This window comes from Pezoporus flaviventris, unplaced genomic scaffold (assembly GCF_033815535.1).
Source record: "Pezoporus flaviventris isolate CSIRO_AGI_PZ_B2104156 unplaced genomic scaffold, CSIRO_AGI_Pfla_v1 ptg000055l, whole genome shotgun sequence".
NCBI classification, from domain to species: domain Eukaryota; kingdom Metazoa; phylum Chordata; class Aves; order Psittaciformes; family Psittacidae; genus Pezoporus; species Pezoporus flaviventris.
Window position 1 is genome coordinate 1,341,437 of NW_026892603.1, and position 23,167 is coordinate 1,364,603.

The window sequence follows — 23,167 nt, forward strand, 5'->3', positions numbered from 1 at the left end:
AGATGCCCAAAGACTTCCCAGAAGCTTTAATGTCAGTCATCAGCATCCAGGTTTACAGTACGTACTGGCACAGACAGTCCCTTGCTAGGTTACATACAATCATTTTTTGATGAGTAAAGATGCTAAAGTCTGCAGTGCTGAGGGTTGCAGGCTGCACGAAATGCAGTTTCAAAGTGTGGCCAAGCAGCTTGGACACAAACCGCACCATGTCTTCTGAGCCAACCTACTTTGAAGAGGCTTCCTGCCCTGGCAAATGGAGAACTGTGTTCTCAGAGCACCACCTTTGTATGGATGCTGCAGGAACTGCATGATACATCACGCCTGCTGAGGATGCTATCCTTCTTCAAGGCCTTGTACAGGCAGCAGTGCTCTTGCATCTCTCTGCCTTGGACATCACTAGGCCTTATGGCCACTTTAGGACTAAGGGCTGTTGGAAGTTGCTTCACACATTCACTCCCACGGTTTGCAACAGATGTACATTTAGGTAAGCACACTAAGCAGGAAACAAGTATTATATATGTTCAGACTGGGAAAAAAAATTTTTCCACTGCTGTCTGAAGAATACCTTACATAGCAGGTTTTCATGATACTACAGAAAGGGAAAAAATAAATCCAGTTGAAAACAATGGATAAAATGTAAGCTATGCCTATACAAATGTCCTTCCTTTTTAAGGTTCTCTTTCAACATTCCTTGTGAATGTAAGGGAATTTCAGCTGGGCACAATGAAAATTCCTTGCATACCATGTTCACGTTTTCTGCATGAAACAGTTCTTTTCCCACATACTTCTGTAGCAATGTTATTAATGTACTTATGCTTAGAAATAATCAGTTCATGGTATTTCTTCATTGTGAAGTCTTTAAAGAAAATCAGAAGTAAAATGTATACTTTTTAATTGTATAAACACGTCATTCTGAAATGTTAGAAAAATAACTAGTTAAAGGCAAAAGAAATGGGATTAGAATTTGGAAAGTATACATATGGATTTTGGTATTAACAAATCTGCTGTTGAAGAATCATACACATGCTCTGTTTATGGAAGCAAATCTAAAAACAACTCCCAGAAACAATTATAAGATGCAAGAGTATCTGCTGGTGTATTTTTGGGAATAGGCATGCAGTTGAATTATTTGAATTTTTTTTTTTTTAAGAAGCCCAGTATAAGAAGTTTTATTCAAGAAGTTTGGAACATTCTATTCTGAGGCTAGATATTCCCCCCTGCCACGTTTATAAGCATCTTTGACGCACAATAAATTGAAAACGAATATGAACTAATTAGTCTTTACTATCTCCCATATTAAGCACTATAGGAAGCAGAGTCCTTCTGCAATCGCTGTGGAAATTCCTTGTGAATTACAGGCTGCTTTCTCATTTAAGGTCATGTGCTGAGGGAACACAGCTCCCTAAATAGTGAGGCTTTTGTTGGGCTATTCATCTCCTGCAGCAGCTCTTCCGAAAAACATGGTCAAAGGCAGAGGGATACAAGTACCAAGCAAAGCCAGAGTTTCTCATGGATAGATTCAATCCTTAGAAACAAAGCCTCCCCCAAAGGATCCTGCTCTGTATAAGCTCCTCGTGGGCCTTCTAAAAGCCTTGACCTGTCACATTAGCAGCAGCTTATTCATTTTCACTGGCCTCCTCCACAATAAGATGCAATAAAAGCTTTGTTTTTTTCCTTTTTTTTTTGTTAATATACTTTTTTTTTAATCTCAGGACACCAAGTAGTTTACAGTGCAATTCATCCTGTAAACCTGCTCTGTTTGACCAGAGCATTTTAAACATTCAGGCAGGTGTCTCATAAGTAAATACTGGCCCTGCCCTTTCGCAGGCAGCACTGCAATGCCAACTAAGTGCTACACAAGAAAAGTATTTGATGTTATCTGGAAGACAGCTGTTACAACTTAAATCTTTCTTCCACAAAGAACATTCATTGTCCCCTACCCATATAACTTGAGACCTTCTAACAGCAAAAAGTAGTTTCTAAAGAAAAAACATTAGCTATCAGTTCAGTAAATGCTTTAAAGGCCATTATGGGAAATACATTCTGAGGAATTGATTTTGTTACAAAGAAAACTACCGCACTGTTTAAAGAACACAATCACATCTTTCATTATATACTCAGATATCCTCCACTAAGCTTTCAGTTGTTTTTTTGTTTATTAAGTGAAACTGATAACCACAAATTGTTTCCTACTCAAAAATACTAATGAATTGTGACAAGGGCAATAGCAGGTAAAAACCTTTATCAATCTTCTCTCTTTATCCCACTGAAACCAATTGTTTGGAATATGTTAATTTACAGAGGAGGAAAATGTTTCTACAGGTTTTAAAAGAAAATTAAAGTTTAAGGTATACATGATAGATTACAGAATTAATCTCTAATAAATATATTACAACTAAGCTGTCACTAAAATCGGGGTCAGTGTAAGAAAAACCCTTTTGTTTATAAGAGACACTTTTACCTGTTTGGTAGAAAGCTCAGGGACTACTTTGAAGACTGCTTTAGTATAATGAATAGTCCAGTTTACATTTAAAAAAAAACAACAACCCCTAAGGTCTAAGATTTTATGTCAATTTAATGTAAGGCCCATTGTCTCTATATTATTTTTCTCAATTCCACTTCATGCATGACCCAAGAAACCATGAACACTCACATAGCACTTATCATTTGTTCTGTGTCCTGCCTTCCTTTCACATGTATACTCCTCAGATTTCAGCGTGAATTTACAGAAGAAATACAGAATAAGAAATAAGAATATATACTAATCTCTACAAACTGCATATAAAGTGGTCCTGCTTTGTTTCTGTAATTCTTATGTATGACAAGTACAGACCAATATTCAGTAGCAGTAATTAATGTTCCTAAAATGATACACTGCATACTGTCTTCTGAGATGATTTTCCTTTTTGCCAGCAAAATTGTAGTGCATTAGACCTTGAATATTTTCATAGGGTTTGGCAGCATAAAGTTAGTAAATCAGGCTGACTCTTCCAACTAGCTTATAACAATAACTCGTCTTCTACCACTGTAGCCAGTTTCAGAGGTAAGAAAACACTTCTGCTGGACCATGCAGATCAAATTCTGCTTTCAGATAAGCTTATATTGGTCCCACTGTGTTTAGAAGAGATTTGCCCATTTCTGAAGGAAGAATCTGATCCCACATTTATGAAGTCATTTAATGTGTTCTCTTGAGAAAAAAAGACTCCTGTTTTCTCCACCTCCTTCCAAATTGCAGTTTTTTTTCCACATCACACTGGACATATTTCTTATGTCACAAATGAATAGTCACAAAAATGGAAGTGGTTACATCAGAATTCACAAAAACTAATTCTGTCCACTAATTTGCATAGAAAGAAGAGCACATGTGTAAAATCAGACTTACATCTGACATCATACAAAAAAGAACAAAGTCTTCATTTAGCAAAACACTGACATGTAGCTAGCAAACAAGCACAGCTCTGGTGTAATTTATCTATTTCCAATGGAAATGATGCTGTCTCCAGAGCTGAAGTCAGCTGGCAGTGATCATCATGTACACTATGTTGTTGGACAGAAGAACTCTTGTTTTCTGTAGCCACTCAGATTCCAAATACCTTAAAATTTGTATAAAAGTGTTTATGTTGAAACAAGTAAAAAAGCTAAAAATCAATCTTTACCAGATATAAATTATGTTTAAGTGACTTCATACATATAAAAAACTTTACATATAATTTACCTCTGTGTGTATGCGTGTGTGTGTACACACACAACTGTACACCCACACTAGTAACTCATTCAGTCCAATTATTTCTATTAAGTAATGAGGAAAAGCTAAGAGGCTAAAGCAGACAAATCAGTGGAATTTGTCAACTGAGAGAACTATAAAAGTACCATTTACTCTATTTAAGAGCATTTGAAAAATTTCATCTATTGCTATACTATACAGCAGTGTTAATATTTCAGTCACAGCTTTTGTCCGTTCCCACAGAGCACAACACTACTAGCTACATGTAGACTGAGATCAGCGATTTGTCAGACCAGTTCATATCTACATTCTAGGGCAAAACTAAATAAATTAGAATATGCTAAAGTGCTACATCAAACTAATGTTCCTGAACAGTAGTAACGCACATTTCTCTTTCAAAAAAAATAAACCATTAAAAAATACAGCAGCTATAGTTTCAAACATAGTCACATTATGTGAATATGCTTACATGTGACTTCGTTACAGTATTCAGCATCGCAGGACACAAAACCATACGGCAACAGTCACAACTCCAATAGAGTACAGAAGATAACTTTAAAAAAGTTGTGTGATGGAGACAGACATTTGCAGAAAACACACAGTCTTCAGAATTCACACTTGAAAGTTTCATTTAATCGTAACTTGCTGATGTTGATATTTATTTCCTCTGGTTTGTCACGTCTGTATGTTACTGTTCTTGTACATACAGTAGGCAAAAACATTTTATCCTTGAAGGAGAAGATACAATTTTTGTCAATGATTAGCTAACTCGTATATGCTCGAAAAAGATTACTGAGTATTGAAATCAATTACCTTCTTTGTTGCAGATACTCTGTAATCAGCTGAAGATTTAATTTTATTGCTACTCCCCTGCAGAATTATTTGCCTGATGATAAGGACAACAAGCAACCCAATCAGAAAGGTAACTATAAAGATTATGGAAAAGACCCTAAAGTAGCTTCGTCCAGGGAAACATTCTGCAATGAAAGGAAAACACAAGTGTAAAGTCTAATGTATGGAATAGGCACATCCCTCAAACAACAGGTATTACCACTGCCTAGTAATGTCACATAAATGTAACACTAGCTTGATAAAAGTTAAGGGAAAATAACTTAAGATGAAAAGTTGCCATATACAAGCTTTTAAAGTGGGCATATCAAAAAAGGGAATTCTGATTAAGATCTGCTGTAGAAAAATGGTGGAACTATTATTCCTTTAATCTATGAAACTAAGACTCAGGCCTCATTGTGTTGACCACCATAAATTCTTTGTAAACCGCTGAGTTTATAGATGAAATAGAGGATGAAGCGTTAGGGATATACAGGGCCAAGCCAGTTTATAACCTTCACAAGATTAGAGTGTAGATCACTGGTGAAATATGACAGAAAATGTGGTTTATTGAATCCTTGTCCAGTGCTCTCCTCACTGGTAGACCTCTTTCACAGAGTAAGCTCTATTAATTAATTCTAAAGTTATGAGAAAAGTATTCACAGTTAATTTCCTCACAAGATAAAAAGAGGTACAACTATGTGAAGTGACAAAAGGTAACCATTTACCTGCATTTTGGTTGCAACATGTACTGATTAAGCTCTTAGGAGATTTTATGAAAGAAAATGTATTCTTTCACAGCCTTCATAACTATAAAGTATTTTATACTTGAAAGGAGTATTTAAACACTACTGAACATGAGGTAAGCGTTCTACTTAATTCTTCCTCATTTCTGGTGATGTCAAATAATGTAAGCATATCCAAACCAATAAATATACATATACCATAGTATATTTTTATAAATATTTCTTTAAGCATTGCTCAAGCAGGATTCATTATTATTAGATGTGACTCCTCAAGGAGCTGGGAAATCTGATTTAGCAATGCTTGCCAATCACATTTCCTGTTATTATTTATCTTCTACTTTCCCTAAAGCTATGAGTAATTTTTCACTTTTTCCTGTTTTCTTCTTTTATTATTGTGATACTACAACACACTTTTGAAAGACACTGTAACAGTGGTAAATTCTATTATTAATCCCAACGGATTATCATGTCATTAAAATTACCTAGAAAATGTTACATACCTGAAGTTTGGTCAATATAATGCAGCAGGTAAGAGCATGAGGTTGTGCACTGGTCAGGTATGGCTTGGGATGCATTGTTAGAATTATGGCACTGAACACAATTCCTGTAAAATAAAGATGTAATTAAAAACCTATGTCTTTCTCTGCACTCCCCTTACAGAGATGGTATCAACAGGCTGATGTATTGCTTGTACATAATGCTTTCCTGCTGTTACTAAAACCATTGCAACATTTATTTATTTCTGAAATGTGATGCCTCTCTCAGCATTTTATCCCTGTGATGTTTCTCTGAACCAACTAGTCAGAAGTTGTAAAGTTAAACCATGCTTCAAGCCACCTTCATCTGGCCTCTGCTCTGCATTTTGAGATGTGAGTTTTCCAGGGGAAATATCATTAAGATGCATGTTGGAACTGAAAGGTAGAGATAGGTGTAGGAAACACAGCTTTGTTAGTGTTTTTCTGGATGCTATGTTAAGACAAAGCCATCTAAGTTCCCTCTGCTGGGCAGTTCAAGTGGTCAGCAGCACAGTGCAAGCCAGCACTGTCAGTCTTACCTACTATCTTCACTGTATAGCCTTGCTGAAGATGGACACCACCAGTTATCCTGCAAAAGCCCTGACTACGCCATGTTCTGAATTTATTAAAGGCATACATTTCACAGTGACTTTGAACAAGTGTAAGCCAGCAGGACTAAACACATTTTATACAGTAAAGTCTTAGCAGTCACCTTTTCAGTGCTGGCTTAAAGCCACTGAGGCTTGGTTTAGCTTCTCTTCTCCTTGGACTGCTCATTTCAACCTTCATACTGTCCCTTTTTTTTTACAAGGGTAAGAAAAAATGACATACTTTAGCACAGCAAAGACTAAAACTGAGAAGCAGAGAAAGTTGTTCTCTGTGTAAGACCAGATCTGCTCTTGTTCAACACTCACATTTCCTTCTTTCATCTGAGAAGCACAAGGAATGTTCAAAAAACAAATCTGGAGACTACTGCACTTGGTGGCATTCAAGAGTAGGTTCTACTGTCTCTTTTAAAGCTCCAGATTCACAGGCTTTATTTCCTGCCCAGATGATTTCATATGAAGAACAATTGTTTAATAAAAGTACAAAAAAACAATACTCATAGGACACACTTCCTTTGACTTCAGAAAGCTGAAAATAGGACACAGACAGGTGAACACAGATACAGACATGCAATTCTCTTAACTGCCAGTGTGAACCCCTCAGTTACATACAGAAAATTCACAAGCATAAATTATTTCCATTTCCTAAACTAAATATCTAAGACATGTAGCACACGTCTAGCCAAGCAGAAATAATTCTAGTTTCAACACTTCAGAGTTAAAAAGTCAAGTCTAGCACAAGAAACTTACCAGTTTTCTTCACAGGCTTTGTTACAAGTAGGGCAATATTCACACAAACGGCCAAAGCTTCTTGGATCTGTGCACTCACATTTTCCACATACACATTTTCCTCTTCCACTGCAAATCTGGCCATTTGAATTCAGGCAGTATTTTGCTGATTGTAACGAGCACTGGCAAAGGTCACCTTCCCAGCCAGTGAAGCATTTGCATTTACCAGCTTCACATTCACCATTACCTACAACAGCAGACAGTCCTGAGTCATACACTTTCATGAAAACACAGGGAGTCGATTTTTATATGCATACATTTGTATTTGTTGGTGCTTCACATTAAACAGAGCTAATTTAGACCTTGGCTTGCTAATTAATTTTTAAGTTAATGATTTGACTGAAATTACCAGCCTGATACATATTTATGGTTGCTGTTTGTTGCTAGGTTGAGCAAAAGCTTCTACCTTGATGTCATCCTTAAAACCTCTTACTAAAATTTTTCCCTGTTGCCTTGGATCAAAGCAGTGGGGATTAAAAATTACATAATGATCAGGAAAATGGTCTTCAGACAAACTAAACAAACTTCTCTTTAGCAAGAAACCATTCAAATCAAATAAACAGAAAGATTCGGTAGCAGAAGGAGTATCAAGTTCATGTGAACATGCCAGGTTGGGTTTTTTTCCTTTTCAGGAGCATGTATGACAGCACTGGTTCCTGCCTTTCTAAAGGACGGATGACTGAGCTGGACAGGTAGATATGCTGTGCTTATGAACTGTAGGTTATTTAATAAGAACTTAAAATAGACAACATCAAGGACTCAAAGACTGTAAGAATCTCTGGTGGCCTTTACAATTTTGTAGGCAAAACAGTGTGAACTTTGGGGTAAAATCCACGTTTTCCATGTTGTGGCACATTTAGGCAGGTGCATAACTAACCTGCTGATAATGTTTAGCCACATTTTTACAGCATGTGAGAGCACCCTTAGGAAATACAGAAACAGAGATCACATAAAACACTGGCAGGCCTAGGAAATCTCATGAGGTCTCCTTAACTACACCTCAGCAGTACTTCAGTTTCACAGACTGTGATGGCCCTTCTTGTGCTCCAGAGCAGCTGTAGGGAGACAGTGTCACCTAACAGACAGGATCTGGCCTGGAGTCAGGCCAAGGTACAGGCTGCCCCATTTTTTGCCTGGGCTGGGCAAAATGGAGAGAGGAAAGGTATCCCAGGACATACCAGAACAATGTTTTGCACTGGAAAACATCCCACAAAGAGGCATGCTGCCCAGCCGTGGGGCTCTGGGCAACAGATTCCCCTTGCAGTAGCCTATAGCAGAACTCCATACAGGTGACAGTCTCCAACAACTCTTATACAAAGATCTCCCTGGCTCCTCTGCCAACCAGGGCACCGTATTTCAGGCTTCAGGAATTTGTAAATTTAGAAGGTTTGCGTATGACTAAGATAGTAAATTTGCAAACTGGGTTGGGAAGAAGAGTTAAAAGATGAAATGTAATACTTTTTGTTTCAATGAAGTATTTAAAGGATTAGGTAACATTACTGCTCTTCATTTTATGTAAAGTTCACAGTCACCAGCAGAGCAAAACCAAAGTAACTTTACTGAAGTCCACAGTAATACTCTCAATTTATCCAACTGTGGATAAAAAATTGGTCCCTTAATTCATCACTGGTTAATATGCAGTGAAACAAAAGAATGCAGAACAGCAGTACATATTTTAAAATGTTTCTGAGGGGAAAAAAAAATCCAGTAGTGATAAATTAATGATACTGATTCAATCCCATTTTTTCTTTCTAACACTAACTTAGAAGTACATTTTTTGTATTTTGTTCATACACAATTTTCATTTGCATGTTTTCTTTAAAAAACATAAAGTAGGCCACAAAAAGAATAAGAATTTCTAACAACTCTCCCTGTTTATGTTTCACTTACACTCTCCTTTTCTGAATGGTTTTACCATACTTATCAGTTATTTGAATCAAGTGTCACTGTATCTTCCACAAGTCTGATTTTGGGTGTAAGAAAATCAGATCGTCATCTGGAAGTTATGATTCCTTCCTAATCTCTTAGCATCTCTATTCCCACCAGGCTGAATATATCAACTTACCTTCTGGAATAATGTTACCATCTTATCCAAGATATCAGTATTGTTACTTCTGAGGAAGTTTGAGATTTAAATCTTCAAATAGCTAAACTTAAAAATAACTCAATAAATCCCCTAAAAAGCAGGGCTGAAGTTTAGAAGACAGTGCATGTGGTGGTTTAAACCCAGTCAGGCAACTCGTTCACTCATTCCCCCCACCCCTTCTTTCCCTCCCCCTACTGCCAGAGGGACAGAGAGGAGAATCAAAAGAATGCAACTCCCATGGGCTGAGATAAGGACAGTTTCGTAGCTAAGGCATAACACAAATCACTACTGCTACCACCAATGATAATAATGATAAAGGAAATAACAAGGGAAGAGAATACATCACCTCACCACCAGCCAACCGATAACTTGCCCCCCCCCCCCAGCCTGACCAAGCACCGACCGATACCTCCTCCAACCCTGCAGACTCCCAGCCCTTTCTGCTAACTCTCAGTTACATCCTGGGCATGACGTGCTGTGGTATGGAGTACCTCTTTGGTCAGTTTGGGTCAGGTGTCCTGTCTCTGCTTCCTCCCGGCTTCCCCTCCTCCCTGGCAGAGCATGATTCTCACAAAGTCCTTGGCCAAACCAAAACATCATTGTTATCAGCTCTGTTCCCAAGCCGAAAGTCAAAACACAGCACTGCACCAGCTACCAAGAAGGAGAAAAATGACTGCTACTGCTGAACCCAGGACAGTGCATAACTCTGTGGCAAAGAAAGCCCAGGATTCCAGAATTCCTACCAGGCTGTTCAGGACATTTCACATGCTAATCCTGCACACAGAGTTCTAGCACCTGACAGCATTACATCATTGTTTTCAGCTGCAGCATATACATAACCTTCAGAAAATGAAACAAAACCAAAAAAAGAAAATACAGACATAAACTCTGCATCTTACCAGAACATAAGTTTCCCTGGTGATATGGGCAGGAAAAGTCATCCATTTCACAGTACTTGCCAAAGACCTTGCCTAGCTTGTTTTTGTAGCAGAAACATTTTCCATCTATGCAATTTCCTTGACCACTGCAGATGGGCTGGTCCTGGTGTTGTCTGCACCTCTCAGAAGGAACTGTATCTCTATTAAAGCTACAGTTATTGTCACTGCAAGGGGACTGTTTGCCATCAGAAAAAGTTTCATCAGTCCATACTCTTTTGTGCCTTGTACTGTCTCCATACTGACAGGCACAGCTTTTCTGCACATTAACAATGGCGGTTTCATTGAAACCAATAGGTTTAAGTATTGCATATTGTCTTCCTCCAGTTGTATCGCATCCTTTCATTGTAACTGATATATTGAAAAGTACCTAAGAAAAAATAAAGACAGATTTTACACCATTATTATTTCCTATAAATTGCATAAAATTTTTGACACATAAATAAAGCAGAATCTGACACTGTATACAAACGTGCACTAGCTAATAATGACAAAACACACAGTGGCCATTTGTCAAATATGATACAATAGTAATGATAGGCATCACAAATACAGTTAAATTCCTAATAATGTAAGACTGAGAGCAGTCTACTTTTCATGTTAAGAAAGCACAGCTGCAAAACACATGTTTAATACTTGTTAAATAGCAATAGAATTACCATCATCATCCTCCTATTATTATTTAATGTGTATGTTCTGCTATATTTTAGAAATACTCAGATGAGAATTGGGACTGGATTGAGCAAGACAATACACAAACAGAAACAGATACTCTTTATAAAAAGGATCTATAATGAATGCTCTTGCTGTAGAAATAGTCTGTGAAAATAGAAACTGCAGTTTTTTGTCATGGCTCTATCTACTATCAAAACCCAGAAATGGCTCATGCCTTAGCAGCAGCTTATTTTTCCCAATTCCTGCAATGGGGATCATGCAAAAGAGTCTTACTGCTCTTGTGGTCCTGGGCAGACCAAGTGCTGCTTCAGAGTGGACCCAGCGTCCTGGCCATGTGGCTGTGTCCATGCGGCCATGACACTGTGGCTGTGTCATGGCCATCACAACCATGCTCCAGGTCCTCACCCTGGTATTACCCACTGCAGCAGCAGCCTCTGTGGCTTTCCAGGAACTTGAATAATTTTGGTGAGTAGATGACTGCCACTGAATTTGCCTTACTACCAAAACTCTTTGATGGTTTTGACTGGATAGCAATCTTGTATTTCAAAATTGGGGTTTTTCTGGGCTTATGACAGGTCATTCTCACTAAGGCTATTTAGCCTGCTGATGTAAACAACTCTTCCTTGCCTTCTCACAGAGAAAATATAACCAAGAGGAAAAAGTGAGAAAGGAGACTCAAAAGGAGCAAATACCTCTACTCCTTACCACCAAAGAACAAAGACTTCCAAGTAAAAAGAGAGAAAACCTAAGAAACAGATTACATACAAGGTTGAAATGATGCACAAAGACTAAGGCCATTCATTTCTCATCACTGTCTGCCCCTCCCACTGTGCTCCCACATGAGAACAGCTGAGGCCTTGGGGACAATGGCGGCTTTGTGGTGAGCTGGGCTGTGGCTGCCTACACGGACAACAGGAGAAGAATGCTGTGCAGAAGCTTGTGCTTAATGTTGTATTGAGGGGGCACTTGGGCTTTGTCTCACCCTTTGCTTTTCTTCTTGTTTCTCAAATGCAGCCCTACACACACACAACCCCTCAGTTGCCTACACTCTCGGTGTAGGCTTTGGGTTTGGGACAAAAGTGTGTCTATGCAGTAATGAATTCATGCAGCAGTTGCGTATCACACAAGGAGGACACGCTGCAGCTAGAGAATGTGCTTTTAATTTAACGCAGAGCCCTGCTAGAAAATGTCATCTTCGTGTACAACACAATACTGGAAGAATGACAGGCAGATGGGAGAGAAGGGCAAATCATGTCTTGAGTATGAGTTGTGAAATTTGATGGGTCTGAACACAGCAGCAGAAAGATTAAGCACATTGTGACTAAGTAATTGCAACACCATGAACACTTGCTAATAGCCAGTTAGTTTTGCACCCTGAAGAGGCCGTAGTATTCTTCCAGAATATAACACACTTTGTGTTTTGGTAAGAAAAGGAAGGAAGAAGGATCAGACAATGTAAGCAATGTGAAAATGAAGGAAAAGCATTTTGCCTGTAAACAAATACTGAAAGGAGGATTTATGGCTAAAATAAATTAATCTCTTGAGGGTGGCTCCTTTTCAACAGCAGTTGAGGTTTAGGACCACATGCAATCTTTTACAATCAACTGGCCTGGCTTTTTGTTAAAAAGAAACAGATATAAATATTTTCTTTTTCATTAAACAGAACAAATACCAGCCTCATTTCTTAAGACATGCACAGGGAACAACACTGGAGAAGACTTAAGAAGAAAAACACACCAAATCTCCCTTAAACTGTAGAAGCTAATCAGTAGTAAGTCATGCAGACAAAATTCACAGGAGAATAAAATCCATCTAAATGAACGTATTTAAAATGCACATATTTAATCTACTGATTTGTTTTGCTATTTTTACTCACACAGACACAAGTGAAATCACAGCAACTGAGATGTATGTACACGTGAAGAAGGAAAGAACTCCTTGACCCTACTCTCCAGAAACACAAACCTCTTCCTGGCAAGCAAAATGAATTACTCTACTTGTCTAAGGAATTAAATAAATATATCAAGGCACAGAGAAGTTGTTCTGGGAAGAAAACCATGTTCTTTACATTAGCCAGACATCTTCCCCCTCATTTTCATGGTGCATGATGCTCCAGGTTTACAATCAATTTCATTCAATAGATGGCACTGATCCAAATGGGGATAAGTAATTTTGTTAAGTTAATTTATAAAATAAACCAATTATCCACAACCCTGACTGTGCATGAAGACTACTAAAGCAAGGAGAGGAAAAGGTGGTGTCTAGTACTGACCCAAGAAACACAAATTCCAGTGATTCTTTTCTATAGGGTGATTGTCTTTCAATGCCTTTACATACAGATTTCATCACAATGTACATGGCCATTGTGCTCCATGGAGGACAAAGGAGGAGAGTTTTAATGGACATTAGCTTTCAAGAAAAGCTTTGAGCCTTAGTTCCACAAGATTAGTGAGAATTAAAATAAGATTCAGGAAAAATAAAACCAGAGAATAATAGAGAGTCTGTGATCATTAATCACATAAATCCATTTTCAGTTTAAGTAAAACCCTAGAAGATATCAAACCACTGAAACCCAACCAAACAGAAAAATAAGTATCTCAGTTGCTTGAACAAGAATTATTGACATACTTCTTTATTATATCCCACATTTTTACATCCTTCCATGGCAGCTTTTTTACTTCCATCAGGACAGATTGCAGTGATATTAAAATCAAGTCCTTGGATCTGGTTATCCACTTGAATTTTCACTTCAGAGATTAGTTTCTGTAACCAGAAAACAAGTTTTAGTTGCATTGTATCTCAACATATAATGTGCATCAGTGACTAGTACCAAGTACTATGACTGACTAAAAATGAAGAAATCTTTTCTGTATGAATAAAGGAATGAATTAAAGCATTGTTTCCCATATAAAGACCCGATTACATTCCAAATATACAGAACCAGTGAACTGGTAATTTTGATGAAGAAGATTACGTTTTCCAGATAAAAAATGCTTTCAGTTTTTTGAAAATGGTTTTGAAACTGTATTTTTTGCAATTTGAAAATCTATTGTAACAACCATGTGCAACAAAACCTGTTTCTTGTCTGAGAGGCTATGCTGCCTTTTAGCCACACATTTAAAATAAAACAGTAAACATACATACAACTATTATTATCCTGCAGAAAAGGTTCCTAATTGACTTGGTATTTTCTAAACGTCTGATGTTTTGCACCTGTCCTGAAAAGTTTTCTCTGAACAAACCTTAGGGTGATCTAGAGGCTTACTGGCTTACTGCAATTATTCTTACTGATTTATTTGGGTCAGGTAGATCTATACATGTCAACAACTGGTTGGTTCCCATTAGGCTTTCTGAAATATAAATGAAAAAGCTGGCTACTTTGCAATTTGTATTTACTGCATACTTTATAATCCTACTTACTTCCAAGAAGGAATATTGCTACTTGACCTTTTAAAAATTCATTAAAACTCTGTACAAATCTATAAGCTGAAAACTGCACAAATTGATTATTAAAATTCCTGGCATATTAGTACAAAAAATTAGTTTAATAGGTCACATTTACTGTTACAACTGGATATTTAATTGCATAGATCTGAACACATGTTTATCTTGGCAACTTTTTGAAAATTAGTGACTCATCTTCGGCTTTTTAGCCAGGGATTTTCAGCTAGGGTTTTCCACAACTAAGCCTAAGGTTTGCCTGCCCAGAACAAGAGTGCAAGAGGCCCACTGTCATTAAACATCAACACTTAATTTATTTTCTTATCTAAGTACTTTTGCTTTCAAGAAAGCAAAATATTTAAGCCCTGTTCACTGTTTGTATACTAAAAGCCCCTAAACTATGATAAAAATCTCAAAGTATAAAATCCAATGAAGTTTAGGATGGGAAGGAAGACACTGTCTAAAAAATGAAAATAAGGCAAGAGGAAACTGGGGGTGCTTGGAGCAGGAAAGTCCCACAGAATCTTCCACTGAACTAAGTCCTTGTTTTGTAAATTTTTGTTTCCTCTCCTTGTATGTTTGCCTTCCATTGTGCTCTAAAAACTGGGGTACTGTGTAAAAGTGGCATATAAAAGGACTATGATCTTCAATTTTTTTTTTTTGCCAGCAATTTCCTGCAAACCTCCATATTCAAAATGACATTTCTTGATTTTATAAGATGAAGTACAGTATCAGTGAGAACATCTCTACAATTTTCTCCTCTGCTTTTGAATGTCTTTACCTTCTGCATGATGTTGCCAACATGACAGTGAGAAAAATGTGCACAAAACCACTCTATTGACTAGGAAAAGACATGGGACTGGGCTTCTCATTACAGCCAATTTGCTGAAAGCAAATAGTCTGATTTATATGGTTAACCAAGTACAATGGATAATTTCAGCCTCTGATGTCCAACTAATTAAAAATAATGTGATACATGTTGATACCTTGCATATAGCTTTGTAACTGATTTTTCAGCTGTTGGAACTCGCATGTTTGTGTACCCTGCACACCTTAACAGCATTCATACTTGGCTTCACTTTCAAAGCTGTTTACGCCCACTCTTACCAGACTATCTTTCATTCAGTATCAGGATGCCAGTTTCCAGTTTCAAGCTGCCATTCCCTGTCTATCATTTGTGGAAAATGACTTCACGTTCTTCCCATACGACTGTGTTCTCTTTCCCATACTGTTACTTGCAGTTGAGAACTCCAGGCAAGAGCCATTTCCATTGTTCCTTTCCAAAGCCATATCAAAAGTCTTCCACACTGCCATGCCTCAAACCCCCAAGTCATTACCCTGCTTTGTGCTTTCCGTAATATCCACTGTTAACTCAAACTACCTCCTCATGAATTCCTACCTGTTATCCATGTTCTAAGAATTATGCTGTAAAACTCTCTTGATAGTGCACTATCTTTTTGCACTGAATTTATATGGTGCTGAGACAGTGGTGTCTGGTCTACGAACTAATGCCAAAATTCAAATATATCAGATATTTCTCTTGAAAGTACATGGCAACAGATGCAGAAAATCAAACAGCTTATTTAGAATTACGCTTAGAAAGGAAAAAGTGCTAGCTCTTAGCTTTGAGACCCTGACAGCCTGTGAATTTGACAGCCATTGTGGGACAGCTTCACCCACCAACCTGGACATTCAGAAAAGTAGGGAACTTATCCTTGTGGATTTCAGATAGATGCCAAGATCCTAGAAATTCCAGCTTTAGACTATGAAAGGTAAAAATCCCTGAACAAATACAGCATACAAAGCTATCATTCTCATCATACCTGATAGGCTTCTACCACCAAATCATTGAGATTTGCTGCTTGTGATTCGATCTGTCTTGCAACAGTACCAGGCAACAGAGGCAACAGATCCTATGAAAAATACAATAATTTATGCACAATTTTAATTTTTAATATGACTATTGTACTTGTAAAATTGGAAAAACAGGTTTCTAACCTACTTTATACCAGTGGAACTGGCTTCCTTGAACTGCAAAAATAACATTGATGTTATTGTCAATCAACTTTTCAGAGAGCTGGCCAAGGGATGGATGCTCCTGCAAAATATACCAGAAAAGAGAAGATTGCAGATTAGTAGGTAAAAGCCTTATATTTAGCATAGGACACAATGCAGGATTCCAAAACCACCCCAATCCTTACTTCTAAAAGTACAGAAAAATGCTAGGCCTATTTATGAAAGATGGAGGGACGAACCAAATAAACAGATCATGACAAAAAAAGTTACTAGGGAATCACACAGACTGTAACAGGCCATTTACTGTTGCCAACTAAATAGGGAAGTTGCACAGTGGGAGAAATAACTCATATAGTACTATTTTATTGGTTTGAGTTTGATGCTTAAGAAATATGATGTTGTCCCTGATCCATCTAGAACAAGATTCCTAATAATGACAGGTAGGTTCTTGTGAAAAACTCAGGGAGAAAGTACAACATAAGGAAACTGAGATTAAGTATGCTTTTGGGAACAGCAAGGCGAGTAATTAATGAGTAATCTTGATTCTCAGAAATGTATTTTGGCACCACGGATCAGACACATCAACTAAATGCAGCCACTGGGTCAGGTTCTAGCAATGTCAGTATTCTGCACATATCTTACTTAGAGCTGACAACTTTCTCCTCCTCCTCTGTATGTCCAAGACCTGCCTTAGGAATGATGCCTCCACTGCAATGACCTACTACATTTTCTTAACCACACTTGCTCTTAAAGACAGTAGCATGAGATTCATGTCTCTCCCCAGTAATGACATTTCTCTGTTTGGTGAGGTACCTATGATGGCATGTCCTGTGCCAGTGACCTGCCTTTCTACACTTCTCATTGAGAGATCTGACATGGATTTCAGAACAAGAGGTGCCTATGCTTTCATCCAAGATCAGGGGAAGCACAAGGATGTGTGTGGTCCCAGTGGGCTTTGCACACCTCACACCTTGGCTATGTGAGATCCCTCTGGTTCCCGTTCACTAAAACAAACTGTATCTGAAAATCACTGCTTACTTATCACACACCTGTGAATACTTCTCAAGAAGTAAATTCAGTACCTAAAATTCATGACTGAACACAAAGAAGTGACTGGGGACTTGAACTATGTTTCCCCTTACAAAGATTTCATCTGGACACCTCCACTGATGTCAGGTCCTTCAAACTCTTTCCCCCCACATACTTCTGCTGTCTTTCTCTTCCTGGCATTTTTCACCATCTGCCCCATATTGTCTCTCTCTCACAAAACCATACTCAAGTTACCCTGCACAATTCATTTCTCCACAGAGTACCACTTGTTACTCAAGGCACCCTGCAAGTCAACTGCTCTCCTAACTGTAATCTGAATGCCAAGACAGCTGAGATAGCAAGGAGGCAAAATTAATTTTCCATCGTATCACACCATTATAATGAACCTCGTATAGAAAGAACAAAGGAGTTTCTTACTGTGGCTTGATCTTAGCCAGTGTCCACACCTCTCTCTACTTTTCCACCCTTTGGTAAGGGATTATATTCTTTAAGATAAGTGATGAAGGTAACGCAGCAATAAATAGGCCTTCTTTCAGCTTCAACTGGGGAGTATGCCATACATGAGGATCCAGTGAGTATGCATTCCCACTACACAGTAGCTGTGGGTGAACTGCAGCAGCAGTGGTTTTGCTGCCATTTTCAGCAGCTTGCAGCTTGTACTAAGCCCTTCTTCCTTCTCCATGACCACAAAGCACAGTGGTGGGGCCTCCATTGTGCTGCACAACCCTACAGGACACATGCAGCTGGCTAGCAGATCACTGACTCACCAAGTGGTCCCAGGACAAGGGAGAGTGAATCCAGACATTCTGTAAATACTATGTGCACTGTCAGCATGTGAAGGACAGGCAGTGTCAAAGTATCATGAGATGGTTGTCAATTAAATCAGTCTTCCTTCTTAACAACTGAGACTTGACATGCCAGAATTCCAGCAGAGGGGCCCCTCAGCATCTTGGCAACTAACAGCAGGGCTCTGGGATCAGTAGTATCAGAGATGGGTTTCCAAGTGCTCATGAAACCAAAACTTACTCAGATGGAGCTTACTGAAGTCAAGAGATGATATGCACAGATGTGCAAGGGTTGCAGGGACTGGATCTCCAAGTTACCTAGTTTGCTTACAAGTAATGTTGAACTTTATTCCACTTGTCAGCTCTAACTCACTACAGTGTCCAGCTTGCTTAGCAGTACATTAAAGTCTCACTTCAAGTTGGAAAGAAAAATTTTCTTAATTTTAGAAGGGATATTAAAAAAAAGTCTAACCAAACAAACATCATCAGACCCACACTTACCTTTTTCATTTAAGCATATGAAAAGACAACATAAGAAACTGTTGCTTGTTTGTGAAGCCTCACTTTGATTTCTGTGAAAAGCTTGCTGTACTTTATATGTTTTTACCTTATCTCTTCCCACTACGGCTCAGGCAAATGTACTTTATATCATCTTTCTTGTTCCAATTACATCATTCATTTTATTATTTTAACCCACTGTGTTAAGCTGTGAAGATAACTAATACAGATGTTAAATATTTCAGAAAGGGAGTTGACCAAGCACAGATCTAATTAAAATGGACTAGATTTCTTTCCTGTCTTATGCTTTTCTTGCTGACACTGTGTGACTGCTTAGCAAAAGTTAGAAAGAAACAGGCAGAAAAGTGACTGGAAACATTTCTGATGTAAAGGCTGAGCTTATGCAAATAAATAAAGGAAAGTCCTCTTAACTGGCACAAGCAAGAAATAAAAATATTCCAAAATGAAATGTTCTCAAGACTCAGATGCCAAAAACCAAGGTAGGAAAATGTGATTACAGATGGCTCTTTAATTGTGCACAGAACAACAAAAATGCACTGATAAAAAAAGAGGGCAAAAACTACATCATATGACCTATTTTTTAAAAAAAGTGTCAGTCTCCCATGACATTTCATTTAATTATCAAGTAGCTCTGATTCGACTTGTTCTGAAACTACTGAAACTGAACAGACTGGCTAGAGGAAAATAAATAATCCTGACATCTGAGAGGGAATATCCAGGAGGTGACAGGGGGAGTATATGTATGCAAGAACATCAGATAATTTGAAATCCAAACAACTTTCCTGTTAGCACATGCTCAGCTCCCTCCTCCACTCAGCAAGGCCCTGGAACACCCACTGATTCCCAGAAACCTCCCAAAATGTCATGATCACATACCATATGGCAGTTGCTTCCTGCTGCCCCATTATCCTTGTAAGTACCAGTTGCTGGGATTAAGTTCAGGTCAAGTCTAATTTACACACAGCCCTCACTGCTTTCACCAGCACGTTGCTGGGTTGGGCTGAACACAGGCCATATACTTTAACTAAATGCAGCAAGAATAAAACTGTAATGTGCTCCAATGATACCACAGTTCATAATTCTGCTTTCTGATGATTACATGGCAAGTAAGTAGTGATTCATTTTTCTTACATAAATGACTCAATTTTTTAAGCACATAGACAAAACTATTAAAAATTTCAGGGAAAACAATAATTTCTTCAATCACTTATGACTACTTTATAAATTCCTGAAGAAATTATTTCATAAGCAAAAAATATCTGCTAAAGAAGTATTATTTTCTACAGTATTTTTGCACAGGTATGTATTACCATACATTGTCTTTAGACTATGAGATTCAAATGTAATGCTGCATTACTGCCACAAAAGCTTTGTGGCACAAGAATATCTTCTAGTCTATTATGTTTGATTAACTCATTGCTGCTGTACATCTTCTGTTTTACTCCTACCAACCCTTTAAATTCAATGCAACTGTGCCTCTGTGACCATAAACTGACCACTACCTTGGTCGTATAGCAGGACTGTGCAATTCTTACATTTTACCAGCTTCTTCTTGTGCAAAATACCACACAGGGTATTTCCTACATGTATTTTATCAAAATGTGTGTAATGCTTATTAGATGGCAATAAAAAAAAACACACCAAAAGCAGTAACATAGCCTCCTCTGCTGGGTGCTGCTGTCTCAGACTCCAAAATACTTTATCACAGACAGAAAGAATGACAATAGTTCCAAGTGACTGATTCTTCATTTCACAACTTGTCTACCTAGAAAAATACTATTCTGATAACTGAAATAAGAGCAATGCTTTGACAGTGATATAAACCTTCCTTTATGTAGTTTTACACTGCTTCTCTGAAGGCAGAATCTATGACATATACCTTACCATACTTGTAGCTTTGATGTACACGTTATCCTTCAAATGACAGTTTCCATCATGGGGAATTACGATCCCTGCTAATTTGCTATCAAGGGCCAGATGAGAAGTTTGATCTGTCATCACAAGAAGCAGTCGCTTTGCTTCTTTCCGCCAACCAATATGGCTCTAAAAAAAACCACAAAACAAAAAACCAAAACCCAGCATAACTAGCTACTTATTTTCTAAAATAATAACTAACAACATGAAAAATGAATGTTGAAATCTAGTTTCTGATATTACACTGCTTAGCAGCACTGAGTTTAAGTCAGGCTATATAAAGCATTTTCTGTTGAAATGTGTATCATGTCCTGCATCTGAAAGCTACCACTGTACTCAGTGATTCACTTACCACTTTGCTTTGAAATCTTTCTTTAGAAAGATCTCTCAAAACATACATAAGTCATGCATTACACAGGGGGCTTGGTTAACAGCTGCCACATTGGGTGTGTCACTGTTACGTACAAATGCAAATGCACTGCATTTGTAAAATACCCCATGCTCCAAAAAGCACTACAAACTGTTAATAGGCATTCATTTGTACTGGTAGTTGGTGCCTTCTTTTATTTTTACTTTATATGTATCTACTTTATTTTCTCAGCATTCCATAATTTTGTTTTCTTATACAGCTTTCCAGAAAGGACATTGAATGTGAACAACAAATCAATGAGTGTGTCTTCATGCACCTGCAAATTGAGAAATTCATTATCATGCAGCAAAATACTACATCTATCCACCATCTTAAGGGATTAATAACAAAGCATCATCCACAAGGGTGGATTTAATGTGTTTCTGGAATTCAGTGATGTGAAAATGTAGAAGGGTAAGCTTATACCTAAACTGGGTTAGGTGCCAACTTGTATTTCCATAACATTTATTTCCCTGCAAGAAATAAATGGCTCCTTTAAATTAAACTCTAGAGGCACACACAAATCACTGCATATTATTTTTCATGATTCCCTTTCATGATTACTCCATCTTACTCACTAATTCCGCTTTCCTCTCTTTTCCTCTTTTTTTGCTCCTCCATCCTATGACTCTGCCTCACCTCTACCATTAAGATGTCCAGGTGTCTTTCATTTCACGTGAAACGTATTAGCAACACAGCCCACGTACTCAGCCAGGCTTTGTCTTATTCTCTGTCTTCCTTTCTTTGCTTTGCAGAGAGGGATTTAGCTCCCTTCTCAGGCTCATTCCCTCCTACCTCTGAATGGGGATTAAGTATCTCATAACAGTAGGGATAATAAGTACAGAGGGGTGTGGTGTGTTTTCCAGCTAGTACATTAGGCATGAACCTCCCTCAGATAAATCTAGACAGCATTTCCCCTAAAGAAGACATATTTTGAGTTTTATTTATAAGCAGTTTGTATCTAAAATAACCCCAACTTCTCCTTTAGCACCACAGAAACTTCTTGTTCCTAAGACTCCCATCATTTCACCTTGTCACCTCAAGACTCCTACCTACCTACATCACAGCAACCAAAACTTTAAAGGAGCTTTATGACCTAACCTGCTACCTCTTGTAACAGGGCTGTACTGGCTAAAGCAAGATGGAGCAAGTTATGAAGTTCTACTCTAGGCAAAATGAGTCTGCATTAATCTAAATTATAGTTCATGATGGTTGTTATGAATTGCACATTGTTCTCATTCATTTTGGTTCACAATTCAGTTACCAGGAAAACCTCCCCATTCTCATGAATGTTTCCATTCTGTTGTTTTTGGAAGCATATATTCTAGAGCTCACATGTCATAAGTGTGGAATGTGTCCAATGACAAACGCTGAATTTTAAGGATTTTTTTGAAAGCTTCAGAATGATTTTTTGTAACAGCTATGATAATGGTGTCTACGAAGAGTAGTTTTTATTTACCTGTTTTACCTCTCATCAAAATTTGAAAATAAAATTGGGCCAAACTGTTAATTTTTAGCATAGAGTTACTTTTTGTCCTTGATTCATTTGACTGCTCAAAAAAAAAAAAAAGTGAGGATGGACAAGATAAAAGAACTGTCCTGACATCATCCCAAGGCATGAGAAACACACTAAGCCTGTGATTTGGACACGAGCTGAATTACTTTCTTTAAGAGAACAGAAAGAGTAGAGAATTAGCAAACCCATGTATCAGCCAATTTTCAAAATTCCTATTGCAGTACTATGCAAAGAAGACAAACAACATGCAAAATAGCCCTTTAGAAGAAACAAATTCTTATTATTTAACATGTTTATAGCTTGGGAATTACTGATGCAGATCTTTTCCATCCTTTTCTGCATGGAGAGATGGTGATGAAATTTTATTGAGATACAACAGTTAATTTTTACTTGTTTCGTATTGTTTTCAAATATAAATTATTTAAAACCTGAGATAACATTGACATGCATTTGTTTTCCTCATCTACACAAGCAGATATGTAACCGATCCTTCAGTTTTCAAGTAGGTTTTTCAGAAAAATGTCAGATGGTATTTTGACATTTCACTTAGGAACACAAGGAGGGCTTTAATGATTTTTTAAACTAATTTTGTAGTGAACTGAAATTAATACTCT

The 23,167-nt window shown here is 37.7% G+C and overlaps 1 protein-coding gene across 8 annotated transcripts in view; it reads right to left on the minus strand.

Moving 5' to 3' along the window:
• Positions 1 to 3,773: 3,773 nt before the first annotated feature.
• ITGB8 (integrin subunit beta 8) overlaps positions 3,774 to 23,167 on the minus strand; it is a 45,947-nt gene continuing 26,553 nt past the window's right edge. For all 8 annotated transcript variants that reach the window (XM_061469186.1, XM_061469191.1, XM_061469187.1 and 5 more), the window contains 9 exons: positions 20,599 to 20,757; positions 16,347 to 16,442; positions 16,168 to 16,257; positions 13,532 to 13,666; positions 10,193 to 10,598; positions 7,169 to 7,394; positions 5,799 to 5,902; positions 4,538 to 4,701; positions 3,774 to 4,452 (listed from right to left, as the gene is read on the minus strand). In XM_061469186.1, coding sequence (XP_061325170.1) covers positions 4,330 to 4,452; positions 4,538 to 4,701; positions 5,799 to 5,902; positions 7,169 to 7,394; positions 10,193 to 10,598; positions 13,532 to 13,666; positions 16,168 to 16,257; positions 16,347 to 16,442; positions 20,599 to 20,757 — 1,503 coding nt within the window. In that variant the 3' untranslated portion in view covers positions 3,774 to 4,329. The remainder of the gene's footprint in view (positions 4,453 to 4,537; positions 4,702 to 5,798; positions 5,903 to 7,168; positions 7,395 to 10,192; positions 10,599 to 13,531; positions 13,667 to 16,167; positions 16,258 to 16,346; positions 16,443 to 20,598; positions 20,758 to 23,167) is intronic.